This window comes from Pan troglodytes, chromosome 2, assembly GCF_028858775.2.
Source record: "Pan troglodytes isolate AG18354 chromosome 2, NHGRI_mPanTro3-v2.0_pri, whole genome shotgun sequence".
In the NCBI taxonomy this organism is placed as follows: domain Eukaryota; kingdom Metazoa; phylum Chordata; class Mammalia; order Primates; family Hominidae; genus Pan; species Pan troglodytes.
In genome coordinates, this window is record NC_086015.1 from 174366764 (window position 1) to 174381036 (window position 14273).

The 14273-nt window shown below is 39.2% G+C and overlaps 1 protein-coding gene across 11 annotated transcripts in view; it reads right to left on the bottom strand.

The window, feature by feature from the left end:
• The window catches only part of TNIK (TRAF2 and NCK interacting kinase), a 398989-nt gene that overhangs the window by 158938 nt on the left and 225778 nt on the right, over window positions 1–14273 (bottom strand). For all 11 annotated transcript variants that reach the window (XM_016940186.4, XM_016940185.4, XM_063806396.1 and 8 more), the window contains exon 3: window positions 8348–8404. In XM_016940186.4, the coding sequence (XP_016795675.1) occupies window positions 8348–8404 (57 nt within the window). The remainder of the gene's footprint in view (window positions 1–8347; window positions 8405–14273) is intronic.

The following is a 14273-nucleotide window of genomic DNA, read 5'->3' on the forward strand; positions in this document are numbered from 1 at the left end:
AAGACAGTGTGGCGATTCCTCAAAGATCTAGAACTAGAAATACCATTTGACCCAGCAATCCCATTACTGGGTATATACCCAAAGGATTATAAATCATTCTACTGTAAAGACACATGCACATGTATGTTTATTGTGGCACTGTTCACAATAGCAAAGACTTGGAGCCAACCCAAATGCCCATCAATGATAGACTGGATAAAGAAAATGTGGCACATATACACCATGGAATGCTACATAGCCATAAAAAAGGATGAGTTCATGTCCTTTGCAGGGACATGGGTGAAGCTGGAAACCATCATTCTCAGCAAACTAACACAAGAACAGAAAACCAAACACTGCATGATCTCACTCATAAGTGGGAGTTGAACAATGAGAACACAAGGACACAGGGAGGAGAATATCACACAGTGGGGCCTGTCGTGGGGTGAGGGGCAAGGGGAGGGAGAGCATTAGGAGAAACACCTAATGTAGATGACAGGTTGATGGGTGCAGCAAACCACCATTGCACTTGTATACCTATGTAACAAACCTGCATGTTCTGCACATGTACCCCAGAACTTAAAGTATAATGAAAAATAAATAAATAAAAATAAAAGCTGAACTTCCCAAGTCATTAAATAGAAATTCAAAATACTGATGAGGAAGTCAAATCAAAGAAGAGCAACAGAGCTCAACAAGAGAGGATCTAGTGAAGTCAAAAGAGGGGAATGAATATGAGGTGGGAAGTGTTGGCAGCATAAAGGAAAGGACAGACCTGAAGAAGGAGACCTTGTGTTCCACTACTGAGGAACTTGATTGGAAATCATGCTTTGAACAGCTCCGTCAGTGATTCCAAGCACCCCAGTTTCTGTATGCCAATTTTGTCATCTACAGGCATCTCCACCCCACTAGGGGGCTAAGGGAATTAATTATAATTTTGATCAAGTGCTTTGAGGTACACAAATAAAAGGACCAGTGAATATAAACTATTATGATGTAAAAAATATTTTTAAAAACTATTGCTCACCTTTATTAGTTTGGAGGTATAGACAGTAGCCCCCAGGCCTATTTTTTGCACTTAAGCAATGTATCTAACATGTGAGCATACACATACAACAAGCCCAACATCCAGGCCATACACACAGCATGCATGAACATGCACAGAGACCCAGACACACATAAGCCACCAAAAGGGGTCTAATCTGTATGCAAGAAGAGGACAGATGCTAAAGTGTGCATGGAGTGGGCAGCTCAGTTGTTCATTTTTAGAACCCTAGAAGCTTTCCAAGTTCTACATGCTGTATAGCATACAGAATTGAAGCACTGAAAATAGCCCCAAAGGTGGAGGGTATTAGGAAGACAAAAAAAGCCATTTGTTTATCTTTTCTCTGTTGACAGTTTTGACCATGTGCTTGATCAGACTGTTCTGTCTGCTAAAGACATCTACATAAATGGCTACAAAGTAAAAGTCCCAAAGAGCTGTCCAGAGGGCCTCTGTGGCAAAGGAGCCTCAGATGGGAATCCCCAAGCTTTGCTGACATCACCTGAAGGTCAAGCTCCCAAATCTGGAGGTGCACCTCCCCTGCCCCTTCACTTGGCTAACCAAGGTCTACTCGTCCTGTAGATCTCACATAGCTGTCACTTTCTCAGAAATCATTTATTGGCCACCCAGCTAGGTCAGTTTCTTCTTAAATTCTCTCTTCATACTCTGTATACTGCTTGGAAGTTAATCAGAATTGTGACTGCTACTGTTTAACTGCTAAATGTCTTGTACTAAAATATAAGATTCCAGAAGATAGTGCCCATGTCCGTCTTGTTCACTGGATGACTCCATAGCACAGTGCATTCATTCATTCTCAAGTAAATGAATGAATGAAATCTTGTGATTTCAGCCTTCGGCCTCTGGAATCTAGCTTCACTTTCTTTCCTGGATCCTGCTCTAGTAAGCCATTTTTTTTTCAGCTACATACTATTCAGGGTAAGGCTAACAACTCTGTAACTGAGGTGGTAAAGATAGGGTGAGTGCAAACTATCTACCCATATCAGCAATTAATTAACACAAGTTGGCACGTAGTTCACAGATCAGGCTGTCATCAAAATATACAACTACAGGATTTTAATGCAAACTAAAATCTTTTCATTCCTATTGTCTGTCTTATTCAGTGACTCAATGTACCTTACTGGCACTAACCATTAAAATCATGTATTGAGGACCTATTATGTGTCAGGTACAAGATATTATATCCCATTTAAGTCCCAAAACAAGCTTGCAACATTAACCAATAAGAAAACTGTGGCTCAGAAAAGTTAAAATTTGCCCAAGGTCACAATCAGTAAGGAGATGAGTGGAATATAAGCCCAGCTCTCTCTGAATCTGAAGGCCATGCTCTGGCAATACTCTCTCATTTCTCATCCTATAATAAGATGTCTGTGGAGAGTGTGGGTATGCCCTGACTGGCTCGATTTGAATTCCAACCCTGCCATTTACTATCCGTGAGGCTTGGGCAAGTTTCTTGGGCTCTCTGCTGTCAATTCCTTTGTAAAATAGATATACCAGCAGTATTCTCCTAATGGACGTTGTTTTAAGGATTAAATGAGTACTAAGTACTCATTTAAGTACTAAGTACAATGCTTGGCACATGATAAACAATCAGTATTAGCCCCTTTTTGGCCTGTGCCTATTGTCATTATTATTATTAACAATATTATGTGCATACTATTAATTATGCCACTGAACTGCCTCCCTTTGGGATGAAAGAACCAAATGTACTTGGAACAATGTGTCCGCCTTACTCTTCCAAACAACCCAAGATGAAAAGATTTTTCTTTTCTTTTTGTGCAATTTCAGCAAGCATTCACTGAGCCCTTTAATAATGGGCAAAACAGTCTACTACTGGGAGAAGACCACTTCCTTACTCTTCAGAAAGAGATGGAGGCTGGTCATAAGCTTCACCTACAGAAATTCAGTAAGACAGAAATAGGAATTCAGTGAAGCAGAGCTTAGCATGGATCCTCCTGGTAGGCAATCCTACGGTGTTACTCTCCTGTTCAACTTCTGGCTCTTGCATTGGCTCTAGTAGTAGTTTGAGGAATGGAGCCAGGACTTACGGTCTCCCACCCTTGGTTTAAAAAAAGAAAAGAAAAGAAAAGAAAACCTGCTTACATTTCTTTTATGTATTGGGTTTTTCTCTAAGTCTATTTGATCAAAGTGTTCTACTGAGAAAACTAAAAATTAAAAACCTTGTAAACTCCTTGTCACAGTATTAAATTCCTTCATGACCTGGCCCCTCCTAATGTGTCTAGATTCATCTTGTATCAACCCCTTCTTGGCACTTTTAACCTCGAAACTAAGCTATGTGCAGTTTCCAGAACATGCCCTCTCAGCCTCATGCCTTGGCACCGGCTGTATTCTTGGCTGGAATGTCCTCACCTGACTGTCCTCCTGGGCTTCCTCAGTGAGGACTATCTCCTCACAGTTCCGACAAACTTTACAAGTAACGTTATTTACACATTCTACAGCCTTGTTATAAAGTGTATAAGCTTTATTTATAAATATTTAGGGCAAGGTTGTGTTACTGTGAGCAGGCAAAAGACCATTTTTTTCATCTTTAAATTTCCAGTGCCTATCATAAAGTAGATTTTAGTAAATGTTTGTTGAATAAATCAATGAAAAAAGAATCACATGAAATTAAACACTACATGAATTGAAGACTGAAAACAATGTGGTTAAGAGGATAGACTTAAAGGATGGGGTTACATTGCTCAGGCTGAAATATTCACTCCTTCCTTTGGCAGCCATGTTACATTGAGCAAGATACTTAAAATGCCTGGCTTTCACATCCTAAAATGGGGCTAATCATGGAACCTGCTTGGTTAGCTGCTGAAAGGATCAAATGAATTAATATATAGAAAGTATTTTAAAGAGTCCTGGCACATAGTAATCACTCACTTAGTGTTAGCTACCACTATTATTCTTTTTGATAGGAATATAAAAAATGTAACTAGAGAAACACTTAAGGACCAAATCCGTTTTGAACACACTCACTATAATATATGATATTATAGTCATAGAATTCTCCTGTTTTTGCCCACCCAGCATCTTTCCCACTCTTTTCTATAATAACTCTCAGGTTTTTCTTTGAGAAATCAACTCTCTCCAACTCTCAGTCCCTGCGGTAGGTTCCAGAGCCAGGCATCCAGCCCAGGCATGGACTGGAGAGTAAGGAATTGGCCCAGGGATGGGGACATGGTCCAAGCTGGACCACTGATATTCAGACTGGCACCTTTGCTGGGACCAATGGCAATGAGGTAGTGAAAACATGAGCCTGCAGCTGCTGCTGGGACGAAAGCAGAGCCCACAGATGGAGAGAGACAAAATCCTGATCATGTTAGGTGACTCTCTGCATCCTGCTGAGGTTTTTGTTGTTTTAATTCATACAAGCTAGTAAATTCCCTTTTCAGCTTCATTCAGTTTGAGTGGAGGTTTGGTACTACAACCCCAAATGTCCTGAGTAGCGTAATCACAACCAGTCATTGTAAAGGCAAAAGCTTACAATATTAGTATTTCATTAAGTCCTATATGCACTTCAGGGTATCACTGTAAAGGGACTACTTTACACTAGGAATTTTTATCCAAACGAAAATGGGGATTATTTACAGGGTTATCAAAAAAAAAACCCCCACAAAAAACCATAGCTCCTTCACACTTGGTGGCCAGAAAGAAGTAAATACAAGACCCTAGAAAAGTGGTACTCTCATTTTGATGTGTGTGACACTCTGAGGAGTTTATAGAAAAGGCAGATTTTGAGGCTACCCCAGAAATCCTGCAGCAGGCCCAGGAATTTGCATTTCTCATGAGTACTTCAGAGGTGCTGACTGCCCACTGATGCTGATGGTCCACTTTAAGAAACACTACCTGGGAGGGTCCAGCTCCTCCTAGATGCCGTAGGTCAATCTAGAGCGCAAAAATCCAGCTGAGAGGTAAATCCCAGACTGTGACAAAATGGGGAAATTTCCATAATGATTTCATGAACTATAAGATCTTCAAGGCCTACTCTGAGTTTAAGCACAAATTCTGAAGCAAATGTTGGCAAATTTGGAAGTGTTTCAGCTCTAAAAATGGAAGGATATAAGCATTATATCCAGTTCTCTCAATGGCTGTTTTATACAAAAAAGGAAGTGATATAGAATAAAAACAATAATTTAAAAATTGATGTCAAGCTTATGGCTTTATCAGTTTTATAACAATAAACTATAGTAACTTTGTAGTAGGTCATAGCATATAATTAACAAAGACGACCTTTGAGAATTCATTTCAGTTTTTTAACAGAGCAACCATAATGAGTACAATTATAATAATTGGTAAGAAGCTTTTACAGCATTCTGTAATACACAATAGACAACATGGCAAAATAGAATAGATTGTCTTCTAAAGGCACCACGTGAGTTTCACAAAGGAAATCTTATGTTGACTGTGATGTGTAAGGGGGTGATACAAAAGTCTCTTGATGCCACATCAGACACCACAAAAATAAGAAAACCATTTCCTGATGTGCATCCATGTTTGCCTTCGTTAAAAGTCAGTGGTTAAATAATCATCAATGACATGACTGAATCACAGAAACTATCTAGCCCTCCTCAATAGGCGTTCCCCAAGAGAATTAAGCCTAAATACTACAAAGCATCCACTCCATGTAATGGATTGACACTCCTTTGCATATAAAATGGCCTTACCTCTGTACCCTCCTTGGAAGAACTGAGAAGGCAGTCTCTCAACTCATCTTCTGTAGAGCTTAGATGCTTAATGAAACCCAGTTTAGAAAGACTAACTGACATTCCTTAAGCTGAAAATACATGCTCTGGGAAAAATAACTGTGTAACTTTTAATTCCAAGCAAGGTGGTCTAGCAATAGTGGTTCTTGAGTAGTTTCTGGTTCTACTTGTGAGGCTTTAAATTGTTCAGAGTCATACTGTGAACATCAACACACATTTTATGCCCCAAGATTAATGACATCAGTGGAACTCTCAACTGTAGTTCTTCAAAACCACACAATAGAATTTAATATACAGCATGAATGTCTTGGACTCCTTCCACAACCATTAATTGTTAAACTGCCAAGCTCATCTCATTATGCAGAGATCCTATTCAATCCAAGGAAAATACAGTAGTATGACTTCAGCTGAATTGCAAAACAAATTCTGATTTGTTCTGTGGTTGGAGCTTTGTAAAATGTTTACATGTTTATAATAGGTTTCTATGTAGAGACTGATAGTATCTGATTTTAATTTTTGTGTCAGATCCTGCTAGTCGACCATTCCAGTATCCACCCTCCCTTCATTTCTGACTAATAGAATCTGGATTTTTAAGTAGACACATTAGTAGAATAAAAGACTACATTTTCTAGCTTCCCTTGCAGCTAGATACAGGCAATGAAAGCAGAAGTAAGTAGTAATGTTGTATGGAAGTAGAAAATATTTCACTGGAAGGGGCTCATTTGTACCCTTCTGCTCCCCCTGCTCTCCCTTTTTTGCCTGCCATAAAGTGTGATCAGTGGAAATCCAATAAATATCTTGAACCATAAAGCAACCTTAACTGTGGAGGCCATGCATTAGAATGATGGAGCAGAAAGATAAAAACATCCTTCACTCTACCACCTCACTGACATACATCCCTAGGCTGTCCACCTTTACACTCCTTTAACATGAGAGAGCAAGACACTTCTATTATGCTTAATCCTCTGTTATTTAGAGTTGTCTTAAACCGAATTAATATAATGCACATACAGTTTATTATTCAGTAAAGGCCAGGTGAATTAATAAACTAATTGGGACTAAAAATTTGAACTTTTGTAATACCTAAAACTTAAATAATGTATTTAAGACAAATAAAAAGAATTAGTACTTTATCTAAATGGTAACAAAAATACAGGAACAAAATCTTTTACTGGTCAAAAATATATATAACTTAAAGAGGAATTTAGATCAATAATAAGTCAGTACAATGTGTGGTGTAAACAATAATTAGTGAAATGTGTATTATGGTAGGTAACTATCACATAACATATACTTATCTAAGGTAACACAGTGAGCCCAAAAGGTATAGGTTGAAGTTTGACATACAGACATACTGTGTGTCTTTCTTATTTATTTATTTTTTTCTTATTTGTTTTTCTTATTTGATGCTTTTGTGTGACTCATTCATTCTATGTCTATTTATATTGAATAATCAACTTCTGGGCTGAATGGAAGACTTTGGTCTTTTAGCTTTCATGTACAGCAGACAGACATCTTAGAAAAATCCCCAGGACAACAGAAAATTATTAACATGCCTTTGATGTCCAGTGAATCCTTTCGAGTCAGATTTTTGCTGTGTACTCTTGAAAAGGCATTAAAATATTTTAAGTAGGCCTAGCAAAAGGATTGAAAACATTAGATTGTATTTAAAATAAAATCTATTTCTTAGATTGCTTTTGATTATCCAGGCAGAAATTTTGTTTCATTGTTGCTCTATAATGACAAGAATTTGTGTTTATTGTGATTATTTGATCAGTAATATTTTGTTTTGGGAAATATTCATGTTAAATATCCTACTAGGATCTTAGAGGAATCCAAGCTCCCGTCTACTCCAGTGGTAGGCAGACTTTTGGGAAAACAGTTAAGACTCATTTCTTCTGTATAACCTCAGTATTATTCATTTAATACCTTCACATCCTTGTTCTGCATTCATATGCAAATATCTGTGGTTGTGTTTATGTAAATTATTGGCACACAGTATTCACTCTAACTACATAAGGCAGTGTGTAGGTATCAAATTTAATTAGAGTGATGTAACCATGATCTCTTCAGTCAGCTACTGCATACTCTTCCTTATGTTAGCCACAAGTGGGGAAAGATATTAGATATTTAGGGAGATTATTTTTCTAGAAAACAATTTTTTTCTATCATTAAATTCTCTATTACAAATATAGAGATGGTCCCTCATTTACAATGGTTCAACTTACGATTTTTTTGACTAACAGTGGTGTGAAATCAACATGCATTTGGTAGAAATCATACTTCAAGTACCTGTACAACCATTCTGTTTTTCACTTTTGCTATAGTAATCAACAAATTACATGAGATATTCAATATTTTATTATAAAATAGGCTTTGTGATAAATGACTTTGCCCAACTGTAGGCTAACGTAAGTGTTCTGAGCATGTTTAAGGTAGGCTAGGCTAAGCTATGATGTTTGATAGGTTATGTGTATTAAATGCATTTTCAACTTAACAATATTTTCTACTTATGATGGGCCTATCAGGATGTGAACTCATCGTAAGTCAAGGAGCATCTGCATGGCTATTGAGATGGCAAAATAAAGACACTTACCCCTGTGACATCCATAACCTTGATGGCTGCAAGCTGGCCCGTTTTGACATGACGACCCTGTAAAGAAAAAATAATAACAAAAGATTTAGTTCTGATGATGAATAGTAGCATTCAATTCCAACAATAAAGAAAAATTGCTTGGATCAGTGCTGTACTATGTCAATGGGGGGAGAGAGAAAGACAGATCACACAGAAACACCATGTCTACTTAGTGTTTATTTTGTAAAACGTCCCCAGTCACTTTGTTTATTTTCACAGTGGGTGTCAAGTCAAATAAAAAATGCAATGTTGAACAATTTGGTTCTACCTCCTCTCCAAGGCATTTGACAAGAGCTTATGTGAGAGGAGGATTTACGTGGAAGGGGAGCTAGGCCTGCATGGAAGAATGCACAAGTATCTCTCTGTTAGAAAACACTCGGTAGATGAAGAAACTTTGGTTTCTTTCATTCTTAAAATATCCTGTGATGGTTTTAACTGGATATGATTCTGCTATAATTCACCTGAGATTGTTCATTTATCTTTACCTTAAAAGGGAGCCTAAACTAAAACAGATAGCAATCAATCCAAATTTGTGATCAAGGAGACAGTGTTGAACATTAGGAACTGCTTCCCCAAGGTGGGCTCTTTTGGTCTTTAGAACCACAGTGAAGCAGCAACCACAAGGCAAAATCAGAAACCAGTAGGGAGCGCCAAGGGGGCACTCTCAGAAGAGAATTATTTTCTCTTTGTTTGCTCCTTGAGAAAACACAATGTCTACACATGACTCTCAGACAACAGCAAAGATAGTCATACTCACTACTTTTACATGAATTTTATATATAGCTTCCAAAATACATTTTACTTATTGCTGCTATCAGGCAATAAAATATAGCTTCTAAGATCAGCTGGGTTCAAAACCTAGCTGCATGACCTTAGGCAAGCCCCTCAACCTTCCAAGCCTCAGTTTCCTCATCTCAAAAACTGAAATAATAATACCTAATGCATAGAATTGTAGTGAGAATGATATGAGATCATGTATACAAAGTACTTGACAGTGACATATGCAGATTAGCTGTCAGCAGATGCTGGCCATAATTATGTATGGTCCTGTCTTCTGGTGAATTTTAAATGTTGTCTTCCCTACTGAACTGTATGTTTCATAAAGGCAAGGACCATGTCTCATCAATGTATTTCCAGTACCTGGAATAGTAAGGGCCTACCCCATAGATGCTGTGGCATGTTTATGAATTAACAACAGATAAGGAGGCATGTATAATTGTGGTGTGGAAAAAGTGATTGGCCTGGTGTGATTCAGATTCAGTAGTTGAAGTTGGTGAAAATGTGCTAGTTTAGTTGGATCAAATTTTTTAAAAGTTGTGGTAGAAAACATTAGTGGGTCAATTTTGTAATTGAGACCTCCTATATCTTTGTGCTCTTAAATCCTTTCCCTTTTTCTGCTACTTTTCTCCCTTACTAACCTAATTTTCCCCACTCCTCTGGCCCTTTAACTTCTGCCCACTCTGCCTGTCCTCTTTCTTCTCACATATCTCAGCTTTAAAAATCTATTTACTCTGATTCTGATGGTGCTTCCTTCAGCTTTTGACCCCCATTCTGCTGCCCTTTTTTCCTCCTCACTGGGGAAAGAGCACAAAGAAGGAGACAGTAGGTCAGTAATCCAATATGGTCACAGACACAGCCCCTCACACTTATTTCCACTTTCCTGAAATCGAGGGAGAGGATGGCGTGTTACCTTGTAAAGAGCCCTGGACCAGAATCCCAGAGGCCCAGTTCTTGTCCAGGCTCTGCCCATGACCACCGGGTGTGTCTGGGCCCTCATTTCCCCATCTACAAAATGTGGGGAGACTGGGCTCAGTAGTTAGTAGAGAGGGCAGTGAGTGGGTATCAGCACTACCAACTCTTTCCATCTCAAGCAGCATTTAGAAATTTAGTTTTCACAAGATTGATAGGGAGAGAAGTGCCACTGCTACAGAACCAGGAACACTAACTTTCTTGCAGAGCAGCAACGCTACCTTTCCTGCAAACCATGAGTCAATCTTGCACAAGGAAGAAGTAGCAACAGCGTCCTCTTTTGAGTCTGTGATGCCGTAATGATGATCCTTGCAAAGGAATCAACAGCTTTGTAACCAACAGTGGACTTTAAAGTAATGGCTATAAATCATGTCTTAAATAATGGCTGTTCATCCGCTAAAACACTGAAAGAGGGTAGGGGAAAGGTAGGCAAATACAGAGGGTCTGTCTGATATTATATAGCTGATTTGCCTTGAAATTATTTTAATGGTACCTGTAACAGGATACAGACAAACCACTGGGCACGGCTTGCAGGGCCCTCCAAGAGCTGACCCCCTTTCTGCCATACCACCTTGGTAGGCTCCCACTTGCTCTTACTCTGTGGACCTTGAGAACCAACTGTTTGCGCTTCTGTAAATGTACTTTATTGTTTCTTGCCTCTCAGATGGTATGTTTTCTTGGTCTGGGATGCCCTTTGCCTTCTTGACTCCTCAGACAACTTACTCTCTCTTTCCAGATTCAATTACAGTACTCTGTCCTCTGATACCTCACTTGTCGATTCCTTGTCACCTCTGTCTATCAATGAACATGTCCCTGTGTGTATTATTCCAAGGACCTCAAAGGATTAATATCCCTCTCTCCCTCTCTGGTCTTCCTTCCTCTCTCCCTTCCTTCCCCTGTGGCTCCATTTGCAGCCCAACCTTTTTCCCAAATAAAACCTTAAGTGAACTCCCCTGGTTCAAGCAGGGACTTGACTGCCCAACTCTAGTCTGCTCTGCCTCCCAACTCCCCTCATTCTTGAGGGAGTCCCTGAGGCATGTCTGCCAGCATGCACTTTGAGAGACTTTGCAGTAGATTTTTAAGTCCTTAAGAAGCAGGAAATCCTCTTTGAGTGAATAATTTGTTACAAGGACACCTCAACACCTAGTTCTTTCCATCAGCAGCCTAGGGCTGAGCCAGCCCATGGTACTGGCTCAAGGCCAGAGATGAGGTGGGATAAAAGTGACGTGTGCTACATTTCGAACACAGGCAGTGGGCAGTTCTTGTTGGAATAAATAAAATATCAGCTCTTTTAAAAAACCTAGTATACTTAGCTTTTGTTGTTGCTACTGTTTTTTGTTTTGTTGTTGCTGTTGTTTTGTTTTGTTTTTTTAAGTAGCCACTATGAAAATGATGGAAGGTAACACTGGAAAAGAAAACAACACTTTAAATTTTAAATTTCATTTCCCGGCTGAAACAGCAGTTCTCAGTGGGTCTGACAGCTAACTGAAAAATACACCTTGGGATGGCAGTTTGGGCTTACATGAGATCCTGGAGGTGGAACAATTAGCAGCCTCAGATCACTCCCAGGCAAAGGTATCCCCACGCGCTAGAGCAGGAAGGATGCTAAGCTGTCACATTTTGCTGATCAGGAAAGGGCCATGAAGGAACTTGCCCAGCATGAGCTGCCTTTTATATCCCCAGAGAACATCAGGCCAAGTTATGATCCAGATTAAGGCAGACTTGGAGGGAATGGCAGGGAGTCAGCCGACCTAAAGCTCACTAGGAACCTGAGGCACAGTCATTGTAAGACAGTTTTTAAAGAGGTAACTTTATAAAATCAGAAATGAATTGAGTAGGAAGGGCCCCTAAGAGCCTAACCCAATCCTCTCCTTTTAGAGATCAGGCCAAAACCTCACAGCTAAACTCAGGACACTTTCTCCTCCATCCCACTTCTACCATCCAGCTCCTAAATCACAAATTTCTATCACCAAACTTTTAAAATAATTTTTAAAACAAACTTTTAATATTTTACTTAACTGGAACTAAATATCAAACCAGTCATCTTTGCTTCACATAGGATTTTTAATAATTTATTTTTTAAGTTTGGGGGCAGTGCAACGAAGGGGATGTTATTGCAATAGAATTTTGAAGGGAAAATGTAATAGTACCCCAATTCTAATTTATTTTTCCTTATAAGAGAAATTTAAAATACAAATATAGACACCATCTAAATTTAGATCTAAAATACATGTTTCAAGCTGGTGCAGTGTTGCACGTCTGTACACCCAGCTACTTGGGAGGCTGAGGCAGAAGGATGGCTTGACTCCAGGAGTTCGAGGCTGGCCTGAGAAACACAGCAAGATCCCATCTCTAAAATGGACAAATGTATGAATGAAAAAAAAAAACACATGTGCAACCAAGAACTAAAAATTAAATTCTGAAAAGAAAAAACTTCTAAAGGGAGATAAAAGAGTTTAAAAAAATTCTCCATGAAAATTAGAGAAAATATCCTGTCAGATTGCAGTTGCTGAGTCATTTTTTAATAAAAGGATGAACTGAATTATTTTTTTCCTACAGAAATAACCAATAATGGCAAAAGCTAGTGAACATGCTAAATCTAGAAAAGTAAAACTAATATTCTGATAGGACCCCAAGCCTAATGTCAGATAATGTCCTAAAGCATAAAAAGCCTATCCACCAGAAAGGAACAAGAAAGGCATCAAAACAAGGGAGGCAGAGCCTTGGGGCCACGGCTCAGCCTGGTCCTCAGACACACTTAAGAACCTACTCTGCTCCCCTCTTCCCTTCTTCTCCCTCACTTTTGAGGCAACAAACTATGCTGATCCTTGTTCTATGTAAAATAATTCAACGTCGAGGTGAAATCCAAATCACTCAAGTACGATTAATACAATACCCTACTCCTTCAACTGCTCCCTAAAATGAATGCAAGAGAAAACAACAGTTTTGTTTTAACAGCCACATAAGCTTCACTTTTGTTATTGTTGTTATTTTCTAAGGAAGAGCAAGACGGTTTTTGAGCTGCTAGCCTAAGGCTAGCCCGGAAGACAGAATACTTTCATTTCTAGGTCACCCACATATATTTATTTCTGGCAAAGCACACAAGCAAACCATCTTTGTTGAAAATTCAGACATTCCCCCCACTGTCTTCATCCTCCTGCCCAAGGACGCTCCACACACAGGTAGAGAGTGGCTCATTCTCCTTCCTATCTACCTTAGATTTAATCTCCACTTTATTGAGGAAGTCGTCTTCAATTTCCTAATTGCAAATGAGTACTCCACCTTTGTGTTTCCACAGAATACTATCCCAACCCCACTGATCATAACCAGCACTGTGATTTTTTTCCCAAAACACACATCACCAGAACCATGAAAATAAATCAAGTCAAAATGGAAAAAAAAAGCAGAATGTAGAATATGTAGTAATGGCAGCTGTTGTTTTATGGCTCACCTGTTCTGATTCTATCTATCTATCTATCTATCTATCTATCTATCTATCTATCTATCATCTGTGTATCAATCATAGATGCTGCAGTGTGCCACCAAGATTCTCGAGTACAGACTGAAGTACCTGACAACTCTGTCAGGTCCCTCTCTGGGAATGGCCCTTAGCCAAAGAGCCACCTCACCCAAGGTCATGCTCCTTCCTGGAGAAAGGTGAAGGATGATGGCCACTTGGATTAGGATGGAAAGGGTGGAGAATGTGGGAATGGACAGGAGGCCAAATGAAGAGGACTTGGGAATAGATTGGATATGTATTTCCCTTGTGCCTTCATAGTGCTTGGCACAGCAGGCACTCAGCAAATATTTGCTGAAAAACAGACTGAATGAAGGCATGAAATTTGAGGGTTGCGTTTGGGTTCTTGGTACCATCCACATGTCCACATCTGTTTCCTTTACCCCCACATTTCCCCAGCCACAGAGTGTATGGGACCAGATAGGGTGGGATTGTAAGCAGGAATTATAATTATTTTGCTCATAAATAAAAACCTGGAAGATGAATTTAAGTGGATGAAGTTCTTTTAAACTCTACAGAGAGACCAATTTACTTTCCCTTTCCGTAGATCACAGAGAAACCAGAAATTGGTTTTAGCTTTACTTCTGAGCTGTCATGATGATGGCAAACATGAACTCTGGT